The sequence below is a fragment of the Homalodisca vitripennis genome, chromosome X, assembly GCF_021130785.1.
Source record: "Homalodisca vitripennis isolate AUS2020 chromosome X, UT_GWSS_2.1, whole genome shotgun sequence".
Classification (NCBI taxonomy): Eukaryota; Metazoa; Arthropoda; class Insecta; order Hemiptera; family Cicadellidae; genus Homalodisca; species Homalodisca vitripennis.
Genome location: NC_060215.1, coordinates 138847309 through 138863799, shown reverse-complemented (window position 1 = coordinate 138863799; position 16491 = coordinate 138847309). Strand labels below are relative to the sequence as shown.

General features: G+C 37.6%; 1 protein-coding gene across 2 annotated transcripts in view; it reads left to right on the top strand.

The window, feature by feature from the left end:
- The window catches only part of LOC124369905 (probable nuclear hormone receptor HR3), a 251296-nt gene that overhangs the window by 23176 nt on the left and 211629 nt on the right, over positions 1–16491 (top strand). The window contains exons 1-2 of one of the 2 annotated variants that reach the window (XM_046828076.1): positions 7897–7962; positions 10850–10982. The exons of the other annotated variant lie outside the window; for it this stretch is intronic. Of the exons in view, the coding sequence (XP_046684032.1) occupies positions 10976–10982 (7 nt within the window). The 5' untranslated portion in view covers positions 7897–7962; positions 10850–10975. Of the gene's footprint in view, positions 1–7896; positions 7963–10849; positions 10983–16491 lie in introns of those variants that run through there. 2 annotated transcript variants of the gene reach the window in all.

Below are 16491 nucleotides of genomic sequence, written 5' to 3'. Positions count from 1 at the left end.
TTGTTCCGCATTTTCTTTAATTCCACAATGTGGTGCAATACGCACTGGAAACCGATTTTCGCACAAAAGATTAAATTGGTTATATCGCACTATAGAGTTTTGTACAGCTAGCTCAGATGTAACTCAAATCATTTAGGTTGAATTCCGGAAAACTGTCCTCAAAACAATACCACGTTCAAAATGTACAAAATTTGCTACAAACATGTATGTTCACAACTTTTGTGCAATACAAATCAGTTTAAACTATTATCAGTTTTAAACGCAAACTATTCAGTTTTTAAAAGTTATTTACACTTATATAAACCTCAACAATTTATAACGACTGTGCTTCTTCAAATGTTTCATTCCAACAATGCCTTTTATCCATCCTGAAATTCTTGGGTTTTTCCTCTTGATGTATCAAAAAGTGAGTGTTATTTACAAGAAAATATTTCTCAAAGGTACTATTCTAATGTGTAATAGATTAAAAACTAGCGAAGGCGGAACTTTTTACCAATTTTTTAAAACATTTAAGAGACATACATTTTCTTCAGCCATCTAAATTTCGGAATATCGACTGAGACGAACTGTACATTACACCATCGTATTTACGATTATTTCAGACATTACCAAATAAGGACGGTCTGCCTACCCTCATAATAGGATGCGATACCAGTGTACGGTACACAGTCGTATTTACGATTGTGCCAAACATTGACAGATCACTCGGAAATAAGAACGGTCTGCTCCCCCCCCCCCCCCCAATAAAATGCGATATCGGTTGTTACGCGGTGCACGGTACACAGTCGTATTTATGATTGTGTCAAACATTGACAGATTACTCGGAAATAAGAACGATCTGCTCCCCCCCCCCCCCCCAAAAAAAATGCGATATCGGTTGTTACGCGGTGCACGGTACACAGTCGTATTTATGATTGTGTCAAACATTGACAGATTACTCGGAAATAAGAACGATCTGCTCCCCCCCCCCCCCCACAATAAAATACGATATCGGTTGTTACGCGGTGCACGGTACACAGTCGTATTTATGATTGTGTCAAACATTGACAGATTACTCGGAAATAAGAACTATCTGCTCCCCCCCCCCCCCCACAATAAAATACGATATCAGTTGTTACGCGGTGCACGGTACACAGTCGTATTTATGATTGTGTCAAACATTGACAGATTACTCGGAAATAAGAACGATCTGCTCCCCCCCCCCACAATAAAATACGATATCGGTTGTTACGCGGTGCACGGTACACAGTCGTATTTATGATTGTGTCAAACATTGACAGATTACTCGGAAATAAGAACGATCTGCTCCCCCCCCCCCCCCACAATAAAATACGATATCGGTTGTTACGCGGTGCACGGTACACAGTCGTATTTATGATTGTGTCAAACATTGACAGATTACTCGGAAATAAGAACGGTCTGCTCCCCCCCCCCCCCAATAAAATGCGATATCGGTTGTTACGCGCGGTGCACGGTACACAGTCGTATTTATGATTGTGTCAAACATTGACAGATTACTCGGAAATAAGAACGATCTGCTCCCCCCCCCCCACAATAAAATACGATATCGGTTGTTACGCGGTGCACGGTACACCGTCGTATTTATGATTGTGTCAAACATTGACAGATTACTCGGAAATAAGAACGGTCTGCTCCCCCCCTCCCCCAATAAAATGCGATATCGGTTGTTACGCGGTGCACGGTACACAGTCGTATTTATGATTGTGTCAAACATTGACAGATTACTCGGAAATAAGAACGGTCTGCTCCCCCCCTCCCCCAATAAAATGCGATATCGGTTGTTACGCGGTGCACGGTACACCGTCGTATTTATGATTGTGTCAAACATTGACAGATTACTCGGAAATAAGAACGGTCTGCTCCCCCCCTCCCCCAATAAAATGCGATATCGGTTGTTACGCGGTGCACGGTACACAGTCGTATTTACAATTGTGTCAAACATTGACAGATTACTCGGAAATAAGAACGGTCTGTTCCCCCCCCCCCCCACAATAAAATACGATATCGGCTGTTACGCGGTGCACGGTACACAGTCGTATTTACACTTGTTTCAAACTATCTTGTTGAAGTGACGTTGTATTTCAGATATGTGTTTTTGATAATGCTATAGACTAAATGAAGGATAGTATCCGATATATAAATTCCGTATCCAGTTGCATATTAGAGAAGCGGATCCATTTGTTATATATTAGGTTCCTTAAACAAGCTTAGTACAGTATTTGACGTGTAATCTGCTATAGTGGGATGAGGGGGCAGGTCTCTTTCATTCCATTAGGTGTAAAATCCATATTATATTATATTACTTATATCGATATTTCACTTTTATTTTATCAATTCTAAGGGGAAATTCATTGCAGTCTTTTACTGTGTTTAGTTTTGGCAGTACTATCTCTTGTCCAATTGCATAACGAATTGCTCAAATATGCATAGTAATCACGCATATTTTTGTCGAAGAACGTGACCCATTGCGTCATCAGGTTAACAGTTGAAATGGGGTTCGAAATCAATCAAAAGTTGTGTATTGCAACTACTGCAACAATAAAACGTTATGGCATACCGTGGTATCAGGAGAGAGAGAATGACATTAGCCCAGGAGCCTGAGCCAATTTACATCGTATTATCAGACAACCTGCTTTTTCTCGACACATTCGCCCTCCGAAAGTAATCAATTGTAGCCACATTAGTTTTGACGGAGGTCGAAATAGGAGGGTGTTAAAAATATAAATTATAGTTTTTTTACAGATCACACTTTATCTAGATTGACACACTTAAATCGTAAGATACATTTATATATATTAAATCGGCGTTAGCTTACAATATGCGGACCATTGAACGTGGTGACTGCAGTTTTGTTTTATCTAGTTATTTCACGATGGTATATACATTATTTTTGTATCTAACGGTCAGTTTTAAGTGTATCAAACTATGAAAAATACTAATCTGAGGAAAAATTATTGTTTCATAATAAAATTTTAACCATTACGATACCTTTCCATTTTGGACCCCACTAAACCTAGCTTGGCTCAAGGACGTAGCCAGCGATGGGGTCCAAGGGGTCCAGACCCCTTTCAAATTTATTATTTACATAATTCAGTACTAATGACATGTACTGATGAAAATTGTTCTCAAAATTGAAATGGATAAAGAACGTATTAAGGAACAAAATGGGGAATGAGCGGTTGACTGCATTTGTCCTTCGCTCAAGAATGTAGCGAGCAAGGGAGTTCAAGAGGTGCGGACACCCTTCAAATTTTCAATTTATTATTATTATTTAAATAATTCAATACTACTGACATGTATGTACTGCTGAAAGATTATTCTCAACATTGACATGGGTCAAGAACTTTTTAAGGAACAAAATGGGGAATGAGTGGTTGACTGCATTTGTCCTTGGCTCAAGGTCGTAGCCAGCAAGGGGGTCCAAAGGATCCAGACCCCCTCCAAATATTTAATTTATTATTATTATTTAAATAATTCAGTATTACTGATATGTACGAAAGATCGTTCTTGACCCGTTTTAGTGTTGAGGAACAAAATGGGGAATGAGCGGTTGACTGCATCTGCCTTACTTTTTGTCCACTACGGGAAAATATCAGACGTCTTGACCTTCCCAAAAATGTTTTCCTAGTTGCGTTCTGGGCTTAGCTCGTGATCGATTTTTGAAGGAAAAATGCTTCTATCAATTTCTAGAAAAGGCGCGTTGAGTGTTTGTACAGTACATTGTTTCTCGGCTTGTAGACTACATTATTTGAAGCAAAATCCTCGTATTCCTTTTTTACTGGAAACTTTAGGGATATAGATTGGATATTATCCTCAAAAGTCTGATCTTATTACAAACACTTGTATTTGACCTAAAAGAAATCGGTCCCCAAACCGTTCAAACGAATGCAAGATATTTACTTTTTTAACGATTTTTTAAATGTTAGTATCGTGGTTATCATGTGTTTTCGGTTCGCCGACAACTAAAGATGGATCTCTACAGTGAGGTCGAAGTATTATGGGATATTCGACACAGTGTTAAATGGAGAACTTTTATACTCTACAAATAATTGAAACAATAGTATTCAACCCAATGTAGCAACCAGAATTACTTAACTTGTAATCTCTAATTTCATTTTTAGATCTTGTGGAATATTTATTCGGCATTTTTGTAGACGAATTTTGTGAACAATTAACAAATGTGATCAAAACGACCCTAATAGCTTGTATCCCTTGCGTTTAATACATTTGTCTGTGTATTGTTCTTATCCATACAGTTAAAAAGATTCCCATGGACAGATAAATAGATAATTTCGTAATTACTTACAGGCGCTATTAGTAATGGGAAGTTTATTACAACTTTTTCCAGTTTCCCCTCTACAATTATTCTCACAGAATTACTTGAGAGAAAAATCACACTAAATATGGAAATGGCTAAAGTTCTGAACATATACAAATTTGGACGTGAAAACACAGCCTTCAGTACAACGATGCCTTTTGACGAGGCTCGGATATACACATCAATCCGATTAGACTGAACTTGTAGACTCGCACGGCCTTCAGTACAACTGATGCCTTTTGACGAGGCTCGGATATACACATCAATCCGATTAGACTGAACTTGTAGACTCGCACGGCCTTCAGTACAACGATGCCTTTTGACGAGGCTCGGATATACGCATCAATCCGATTAGACTGAACTTGTAGACTCGCACGGCCTTCAGTACAAACGATGCCTTTTGACGAGGCTCGGATATACACATCAATCCGATTAGACTGAACGTGTAGACTCGCACGGCCTTCAGTACAACGATGCCTTTTGACGAGGCTCGGATATACGCATCAATCCGATTAGACTGAACGTGTAGACTCGCACGGCCTTCAGTACAACGATGCTTTTTGACGAGGCTCAGATATACGCATCAATCCGATTAGACTGAACGTGTAGACTCGCACGGCCTTCAGTACAACGATGCCTTTTGACGAGGCTCGGATATACGCATCAATCCGATTAGACTGAACTTGTAGACTCGCACGGCCTTCAGTACATCTGTACTTTTTGACGAAGCTCGGATATACGCATCAATCCGATTAGACTGAACTTGTAGACTCGCACGGCCTTCAGTACAACTGTACTTTTTGACGAAGCTCGGATATACGCATCAATCCGATTAGACTGAACTTGTAGACTCGCACGGCCTTCAGTACATCTGTACTTTTTGACGAAGCTCGGATATACGCATCAATCCGATTAGACTGAACTTGTAGACTCGCACGGCCTTCAGTACAACTGTACTTTTTGACGAAGCTCGGATATACGCATCAATCCGTTAGACTGAACTTGTAGACTCGCACGGCCTTCAGTACATCTGTACTTTTTGACGAAGCTCGGATATACGCATCAATCCGATTAGACTGAACTTGTAGACTCGCACGGCCTTCAGTACAACTGTACTTTTTGACGAGGCTCGGATATACGCATAAATCCGATTAGACTGAACTTGTAGACTCGCACGGCCTTCAGTACAACTGTACTTTTTGACGAAGCTCGGATATACGCATCAATCCGATTAGACTGAACTTGTAGACTCGCACGGCCTTCAGTACAACTGTACTTTTTGACGAAGCTCGGATATACGCATCAATCCGATTAGACTGAACTTGTAGACTCGCACGGCCTTCAGTACAACTGTACTTTTTGACGAGGCTCGGATATACGCATCAATCCGATTAGACTGAACTTGTAGACTCGCACGGCCTTCAGTACAACTGTACTTTTTGACGAAGCTCGGATATACGCATCAATCCGATTAGACTGAACTTGTAGACTCGCACGGCCTTCAGTACAACGATGTCTTTTGACGAGGCTCGGATATACGCATCAATCCGATTAGACTGAACTTGTAGACTCGCACGGCCTTCAGTACAACTGTACTTTTTGACGAAGCTCGGATATACGCATCAATCCGATTAGACTGAACTTGTAGACTCGCACGGCCTTCAGTACAACGATGCCTTTTGACGAGGCTCGGATATACGCATCAATCCGATTAGACTGAACGTGTAGACTCGCACGGCCTTCAGTACAACGATGCCTTTTGACGAGGCTCGGATATACGCATCAATCCGATTAGACTGAACTTGTAGACTCGCACGGCCTTCAGTACAACTGTACTTTTTGACGAAGCTCGGATATACGCATCAATCCGATTAGACTGAACTTGTAGACTCGCACGGCCTTCAGTACATCTGTACTTTTTGACGAAGCTCGGATATACGCATCAATCCGATTAGACTGAACTTGTAGACTCGCACGGCCTTCAGTACAACTGTACTTTTTGACGAAGCTCGGATATACGCATCAATCCGTTAGACTGAACTTGTAGACTCGCACGGCCTTCAGTACATCTGTACTTTTTGACGAAGCTCGGATATACGCATCAATCCGATTAGACTGAACTTGTAGACTCGCACGGCCTTCAGTACAACTGTACTTTTTGACGAGGCTCGGATATACGCATAAATCCGATTAGACTGAACTTGTAGACTCGCACGGCCTTCAGTACAACTGTACTTTTTGACGAAGCTCGGATATACGCATCAATCCGATTAGACTGAACTTGTAGACTCGCACGGCCTTCAGTACAACTGTACTTTTTGACGAAGCTCGGATATACGCATCAATCCGATTAGACTGAACTTGTAGACTCGCACGGCCTTCAGTACAACTGTACTTTTTGACGAGGCTCGGATATACGCATCAATCCGATTAGACTGAACTTGTAGACTCGCACGGCCTTCAGTACAACTGTACTTTTTGACGAAGCTCGGATATACGCATCAATCCGATTAGACTGAACTTGTACAACGATGTCTTTTGACGAGGCTCGGATATACGCATCAATCCGATTAGTCTACGCACCATCGTTGTAGACTCGCACGGCCTTCAGTACAACGATGTCTTTTTGACGAGGCTCGGATATACGCATCAATCCGATTAGTCTACGCACCATCGTTGTAGACTCGCACGGCCTTCAGTACAACGATGCCTTTTGACGAGGCTCGGATATATCGATAACACACATCCCCGAATACGCCAATTATAATAAACTTGGCTAATTCTTTATGAATCTGTGTTTGTCCTGTGTTCAATAATATGCAATAATTAAATTGTGTGCTATATTTTACTTATACTCCTGAATTTCAACTACATCGCAGTAACAGGTTTAAATTTAGAATCGAATTAAATTTATTATGTTTGTTTTTTTGTAGCAGTGTCGTTTAACTGAAAATAAATTCCCGGCCAAATATTTTGGGCTCTGGGAAATCTTGCGTCTGTCTAAATACGAATCCTAAAAATATAAAATTCAATTTACAGCGAGAGCAGGAACACATTTTTAAATAGATCAATAACAATTCTGTGACATTTGACAGGAATTGAGTTATTTATTAGTTGTATCGATTTATGTTCGGTTCACTTCCGATACAGATGGACAGATGGAGGGCTACGCAAATAAAGTTGCGGATAAAAAAAAATCAAAATATTTGTAGTTTATTTATAAAATCAGCACAAAAATACAACGGTATTTAAGTTATTTTGCTAACGCATATCTCAACACTGTTTTACGCAAAATTATACACACATCCAAAAAATAATTGTCTTTCACAAGAATCGCATTGATCGAACTTTTGGTGTAAAGAAACGAAGAAGAATAAGAAAAAACATTTGTGACCGAAAACCTATTTTTAATCGGCTGGTAAGACACTCTGCTAGATTAAAAGAAGGGATTCCGTAGGCAATTTGAAAGAATCGATGAGTAAGAGTAAAGAGTGTCGGAAGCGAGTACCGATCGAAGACTCTGAGCTGGGCCCGAGTACGCAGGTCGTCCTGATCCTCCAGCTGACAAGCGTTCACTCGTGTATACTGTTCAGTGCGTCATCCTGCCTACCTTGCGTGACTATGTGCGTCACTTAGTGTTTAGGTCACCTCTACCCCTAACTCCTAGCACACCTCATTTCCCTCCACTCCAGTAGGTACCCCGTAGTATTATTTTTGTTACTACTTCCATCCAAAGTTTTGTGGCTCAATTTACTCGAGTGTTTTATTTCGCTGGTTTTCCGGAGACCTTTTCGCTAAACCCGGGTTCACCGTGGTGGTTCGCACGCTAGTTTTCTACACATTAGTTAACTCGCGTACACCGAGATCACGAGTTATAAGCCGACCGCGACACGAGTTACATATCCCTTAATCAATACTTCTAATCAACCAAGGTAACAACAAACATTTGGGTTAGTTAGCACAAATAATATCTTTATACTCAAAATTTTGTAAATTATAGATGATTATCCATAAAGCAACAATAGCTACGTAAAATACAACATAGACTGCATTGTATTTCTTTGTTTCTGTCCTTTCAACCCGACCAATTTAATAGTAAAATTGTCTAAGTAGTAACAATGACGTTGGTTTTAATTAAGTAGTAACAAAATAGTCCCTCTTAAGTACACCTAACTGCATTTTTAACTCGTGAATTATTGGTTTTGAAGAGTTTTAACTACGCTAAGAGGATGCAAACATAACCTAACTCTGCAGGGGGTGGTGGAGGGTGGTCCACTTGGTCTAGTGATCATTATACCCCACCAGTCGCCCCACCGCGCTCCAGGCTATGGTGAACATAACCTAAAACCGACAACACAATACAGCTTACGTCTCTTGTAATTAGTAATGTAACAAGACACAAGAAACCAGACTTTACATTGCGTATTAGAAATTGTTAGAAATATCGCTCAATCCACAATTTAAAAATACCTACTATAACTTGATAATTATTGAGCCAAGTAAACTTGTTTACACCTTAATTTACAAAGAATTTCAATAGTTCCCTTGAAATAAAATAGCAGTCAGGCATAATATTATTTGAAATATTTAATATAAAAAACATGTATTTAATTCAACGTAGATCATCATCATAGATGGTGAAATCGATTTTTAATAGGAAATTTATTTTTTATTTTAAATTTATTTCTCTTTAGCATATTAACCTCCCTGAAGTCAAAAATATTTTAAAGTAAGTATTAAAAGTATTAAAATTTTTAAACGAAGTATTACAGGCACTTAGCGTTAGAAACGTTTTGATTAGGTTCAAATAAAAACTCACGAGTATAAAAACGTGTAATGTTACAGTATGTAAATAAGGGAATAACATGTTTTTTATTCATTCATAACTTAAAAAATTATCTTTTAAGGAAATGTATTTTATGATACTTTCATGCACGTAATAATTTTTTAAGGCATTCAATTTTTCTATAAATAAAAAACACATCACTCTCTCATTTTTTAAGTCATTTTTTCGTGTACATCATGTGAAAAGTTTGGAACTTTATCTTCAACAGTTATTCTTTAGGTCTAATTATAAGATGCCCGTAATTTCCACTTCAAATGCTTACCCCTTCTTGTAGAGCAATGAACCCATTTTATTATTACGTTTTTCTTTTTCAGAAATGGTATTCTAAAGGGTTGTGACAAAATTTGCTTTAAACGTTAAAAAGAAATATTCCAACTATTGCACCATTTTAAACATTAATATTAATCGTAAAATGGCTAGAAACCGTTACTTCAAAGAGTTCACAGTGGCTCTAAATAATACTGTTAAATAATGTGTTAATGGACAGTATCAATCAATATTTAGTCATAACACTTTAAACCATTAAGGTTAAACTGTGTTACGCTTGTTTTTCTTGTTTCGAAGACGATGCTTTATTGGTGTAAACGAAAGGAGTGTGAAACAACATGAGTGGCAAAAGTATCGGTTAAATTTAAGCATTCGCTTGGGGCGTAATATGAAAACTACGAGTCTAAGAAGTCACTGAACTGTTGAAACTCAAGAACAGATAAAAAGAAGCGGGAAAGGATAACGAATAACAACGGCATGTTCTCAGGGCCTCTAACTAGCATCAACGTGGGGTTATAATGAGATATAGAACCTAATCTTTCGAGTTAGTGATGTGTTGCCATGGCAACTCGCAGAGAGCGTGACCTAACCTAAAGCGATGTTGGCACGAGGAAACTCAAGGTATAAAGAATTATTAGTATTACTCTGTTATCATTAAAGATGCTTTTACATATATTCTATAGTTTTGGTGAGAACTAAATATTTTGTCACCGAGGTCCTTTATTGTGGTTTATTACAAAAACTGACCTTTTTCTTCGTGCCCTACTCGGTGTTTCTTTTTAACCTGTACTTCCGCCTACAGTTAATCAGTTGTCAAATTTATATTTACAACGTTGAACAATGTCATTAGAAAAGATTCGATTTGCATAAGATAAATACGCGGCCCTCATTATATCTGTTCCACCGATGGTTTTATACAGTACCTCTTCAAGTCCGAAATTCACATAGTAATTATTACAAGTAATTGCTTAAAGCGGTGCAGTTTCCGTAATACTCCAGTTAATTAACACTTTTGGAAGCTACATTACCAATATTAACTATCAGAATTTTACAGACCTTTTTATATCGCGTAACCGGTTTTATGTTAAAATTAAATATGTTAATTATAGTACGTCATCCTCGTTTATTTCATTTTTTCCCATTTAGCTAGCCAAATAGAATCTATTCTTATTTACCCCGATCATTCCAAGTAGTTTTGGTTATTTAACATATTCTGAGACCAATTCCTTGGTCATGAATTGACTGATTAGGTTCAGTCTTTTTTTATATTACCGTAATGATCTAATTCAGAATTCATCAGGACTAGTTAGATCGCATGGTAAGCTGATACTCCTTGTACAGTAGTTCCCTGGTTTTTTCCTTTCCTCGATTGTTCTAATTGTGTTACACCCGGACAGCATCTAGGAGGAAGATACCACTAGAGGCTCGGACATGAACAGTAACAAGAACATTAGTGTGGAGGTCTAGACACCCTGGCAGGCTGCGGCAGCGGGGATGGCGCCCCTAAACTATCCTCCACAGTTATGACAGGTGAGTTTATTAACAATAACAGTAGTGTGGAGGTCTAGACACCTTGTCAGGCTGCTGCAGCGGGGATGGCGCCCCTAAACTATCCTCCACAGTTATGACAGGTGAGTTTATTAACAATAACAGTAGTGTGGAGGTCTAGACACCTTGTCAGGCTGCTGTAGCGGGGATGGCGCCCCTAAACTATCCTCCACAGTTATGACAGGTGAGTTTATTAACAATAACAGTAGTGTGGAGGTCTAGACACCTTGTCAGGCTGCTGTAGCGGGGATGGCGCCCCTAAACTATCCTCCACAGTTATGACAGGTGAGTTTATTAACAATAACAGTAGTGTGGAGGTCTAATCACCCTGTCAGGCTGCTGCAGCTGGGATGGTCCCCTACTATCCTCCACAGTTATGACAGGTGCGTTTAGTATTGTTACTTATTAAGATTAGACTATCTCGGACCAATCTTGTGAGAACGTTAGGGTGTTGCATGAGTACTTTCCCTCGATCCCCCGGTCTAAATACTATAATATTATTCATTCTTTCTGAATGAAAGATTGAAGATAAGGTTGGTTTCAGTTTATCCTGCATCATAATCAATTGTTGACTGAAGAGTCGATTTGTCCCCTACTCTAGCTATTCGGTATACAAATCTGGAGCATAAGTCTGCACATCGTAGTTTAGGGTAGATATAGTAATTTATAAATAGGAACCACAAAGATACCAAATTGGTTCATTTAGAAAATATCAATTAGCAAGAAAACTATAACGATACACTTTAATAAACCGATAGTAATTATACATCGGTTTAATTCATCGACTAAGGTCAGAACGCAATAGCCAAAACCTCCTCAACAAGAGAGGATGAGCTTGGATGAGGAGGTGAGGATTTTCTTTAGAATTCAAGACCGATGGTTATTAATCTGACTACAACTAAACCGGCTACTGTTAATACTGATGGTGGAAAGTTTGTGGTGGTTCAATATGTTTTTGGTTAGTCACAGCTCATTAAGATTCCTTGAAGATGCCTCCTTAGGACATATAAAGTAGCCATTTTGGATAATGTGGTAATCAGGTCCAAGCACAAATGGCTGAAGACGAGTGTGTGATTTAATATGTCTTTTAATAAAATGTTATTTAACTAAATTAATGGGATTTCCTTAATGAAACTATTGATTTTCTTAAAAATATTTTTAATATTTAAATACATAATTTTTGGGTTTGTTTTGTCTTTGAATAATGTTTATAGCTGTTCTAATAACAATATGTTTTTACTTGCATACTTTTTTAGTTTTTTGAATGGGATTCTTAATGTTTTATAAATTTTTAAAAGCTGGATATATTTTATTGCTTCATATCTAATTTTAACTAACTTAACTAACTAAAAAGCACTGTAGGAATTTTTCCAGGTGAAAAAAACTTACTCGTCAGTCAACTTATCGACAAGAACTATGTAACCACAAAAATATGGTTTCAGATGACCAATATTTTCATTGTGATAACATCAGCTGACAGAGGTAACTTCCTATCCCACCTATATTTCATACGGAGCAACAAAGCTGAACTAGTACTGACCAAAGAAAAAAGATTTGGTCTGTATATCAAGGATGCTCTAGTAATGAATAGTTCATTTAACCATTGTTTCCGTGTGTTTATAGCACCCAACAACTTTATAGTTCTAAATACCCACATTTGTGGTTGGTTACCATAGAACACACACTCTGAAAGGACATAATAAAAGAAGACTCTCGGAAATGGTAACTTGTTTGTTGAGGTACATATGGTGAAGAGAATTGTAGCTGTTGGCTAGATTTAGCCTGATCACCGCAGTTTGTGGCACGTCTAATACTTTTACAATGCTACGAACAATCTCCTCGGTGACAATAGGTTTTAATCTGATTATGAATAGAGCTCGTCTTTTGTAAACGTTACTAAGTCCTTCCTTGGCCAAATACTGTTTAGTTGCTATGTTTTTTAAGATCTGTGAATACCGTGCTTAATAACACCTACCTCATTTCGTATTGAACAGGAAATGTGGAGGAATATTACTACTGGTATGGGGAAAAGTTGGCAAGAGTTGAAATCAGCTCTGTGGGAGGTCTCCAGCATTCAGACCGCTGTCGGGATTTAGCACGTATTATTTGGGATTTTATTGGGGATGTTTTGTGGTGATTATTTTTTGCTAAAGATATCTTATATAAATTACTACAAAATACAATAAGCCAAGTATTTAAAGAGTGTTCTACCACAAGCATGATAGTCTTTTGCAAAGTAATAACCGTAAAAACCAACACTAAAGTGTTGACCTCAGAAGATTAGGATAAAATAATTGTCTGTTTACCAGCTCATGTCTTGTGGCAGTATCGTATATATGAAATAGAAAAATCTATATCAACGTAAAAATAGTGTTTAAAATGGACTTTTGCTTAGTTATATACGCCTCACTTATCAAATATTCTTACATTAAAAAAACAAGAAAGTTCAATTTAAATTTAAATAATACGGTTACATGTGAAACGCGTATTTGTAAAAGACAATCGTGACACAGTTTGCCAGGTTACTCTGCGTCAAAACAAAGGTAACACAGATGACGCAGCTATGACGGGAAGGGTTAGTTCAATGTGAATGTTATTTTACCTCCAGTTCACCTTCCACTTAGTGCAGCATCTGGGATCTGACACTGTCACAGACTTGACTCCTGGAATCTGGAGTTCACAGCAGAATAGATAGAAAAGGCCTATGCATCCGATGAGACAATGAGAATAACGCTTCAGCTGGATTTCATTGGAATGCTGCTAGATAAACCGGACAGATTTATTTTGTAGTCTAGGTGTCTCTGATGTCTAATAGATGCATTAGGTTCGGGTTGAACATCTTTGTCGTCACCGACTTCTGTCCCTTCAGACAGACGTGGACTCCTGATTCCAGGAGTCAAATCTGTGAAAGTGTCGGACTTCAGACGCTACAACAAGAGGAAGGTGAAATGGAGGTCAATTCAACATTTGCACTGGTGTGTCCATTTAATTTTTGGAAATATTTTGGTTTCGCTGAGGAGCTATCTTCATTCAACATATGTTAAACCGAAACTGACAATAATACATAACCGCCCATTAAAAGGGACCGAGCTGTATCGTGATTGGCTGAATCTTATCTAATCTAAAACAATGTGTGGAACAGTGATCAACTTCTTTCTCAGAGGCTGTCAACTGTTTGACAATTTAACACAAGTTATTTAGTAATGAATATATTGATCTCATCATCAACCCAATATATGTACAGTTCTTCAACAAAAAGACGGCACATGTGAATTAATCACGGTGTAAAACCATGGTGTTACTTTCATGGTGTAAAAAAATAAGTAACGGATATTTTAGACGCAACATAGGCAAATAAAATAATAAATAAAATTATATTTTCAAAAATGTCATAATAACATTACAGTCTTTTTCTGCTGTATTAAAATATCAGTAATATACGGCGGTTGAACTTCTAAATTATAAATAGTATTACCTAATAACAATGATAAATAAGTATAATAACAGTAGTATAACAGTAGCAATAGATAAACAATACAAATAACAAATAATGTACGTAACAGCAGTATAACAACGACAGTAAACCGTAATAAACAATGCTAAGTGACAGTGCACGCTTACAGTATGCATATAAACTCAGGAATGTGAAAACTTAACAATGCAATGACAAATGTAAATGTGTAGGATGTCGTGGCAGGTTTAACTATCCTCCAGATAGTAACCAAAGATACTGAGTAATAAGATAGTAAGTAGACAATAACTATCTTCTTGTTTAAAGTGTTTTCTTTCTAGATTATTCTTAAGGTTTCTCTGTTACGTTATTTCTCTTATTATACTTCTCCTTGTATAATAGTATGGAATTGTTAAAGTAATTTTGTTTTAAGAATTGCATTGAATGTTTAATTTTGCTACCGGTTTCTATATAATAGTATGGAATTTTTGAAAGTAATTTTGTTTTGGTTAATTCCATTGCATGTTTGATTTTGCAACCGGGTTCTGTATAATAATATGGACGTTTTAAAGTAATTTTACTTGGCCAATTCTATTGCTTGTTTTTTTGCAACCGGGTTAAGCTATGGTCAGTTTTTCCCTAATTGTCAGTTATGGTAGCAGCCGCATGAGTCTAAGAACTAAGATTATGTCCATCGGTTGAACCGTAATCATCAATTTCCCAGGCTCATATAATCAACTTCAAAGCTGAAGGCGGGCGCTTTTTCGGAAATTCTACCATTTGTCTTCAAACTCCCTCTATAAAAACCTGTAGTACGGAGCTATCTTCATAGATAGCGTTAGCGGCTTCTTTTCCTGTCACTCACCCCCCCCCCCCCCCCCCCCCCCACTCTCACGCACAGTGTCACCGCGGTTGTTATATCAGATTTCATAGCGCGAGGTTGTAAAAAGTGGCAACTAGTGTTACTGATAATAGTTGTTTTAAAGATGTTCTTTCCCTGGTTTTTCTTATTTGGCTGTTTTTTTTTATTTACTAAGATTGGATTGGAAAGTTTGGATTCTTTAATATAGCTGTTTGGAGTTGAATTTTATTCCGACAGGACAAAATCAAAGACAATGATCAAAGCACTAATGTTTAGAATCTTAGGGAATCTAATTTATTGGGCAGGACAGAAAAAGGAGGAAAATATAAATCATTGATTTTTTTTTTTATATCGGATAAATCCAAGTAATGCGTGTGAGATCTTTTTGTAAAACATATAAAGCCGTGATAAAAAAATGCTGTTTAAAAATTATTTCGTTTGAAATAATCGGTGATTATGAAAGGAATTCAGGAATCTCTGGATCTTTGGATAGATAAGTTCCCTCCAAGAGAAGCTCAAATAATAAACAGGTCTTGAATCTTATTAATAAATTGCAATTAGAATGCATCTTGCTTGAGACTAGTTAGCAATCATTGTAACTACGTGTTATTTACTAATCATCAGTATTTTCAAACTTACTCTTGGTAGTAAAGTTTGGTACGGTTAGTTAATACCAAGAGTACACTTATTCTTACTGTAGAAGGGTCATCGTTCACTCCTTTTGTTGTTTGATGACCAGAACACTATATGGAGGACAATACCGGAACGCCATAAAGTTTGTGGAAGCTCAAAACATATTCCTGTCATTAAAAGGGCAGTTCAAATAGAATTATATCCGTGTGCTTTTGTATCATCATTACTTTGAAAAGGCATTCATCATACACTCGCTTATAATTATGTTCTTCCTGGGATTTCTTTTAGATAATCATTGATAGTCTTCTCTGGGGCTATAGCAGAGTATTAAATTAAAATATACAATTCTTTTATAAGCAATGAATTTTAATTAAGCAGACCGATACGGATTTTTTAATGCGAGCTCCCCATAAATTCATGTAGAGGAGTTTTAATGGCCTAAAATGTAACATTTACCCAAAAAGAACCGATTACCATTTATCGGTTCTTATCTAAAACAAACACACCAATTTTTTATTTTCGTGTGTTTCTTTTTGTATTTGTTT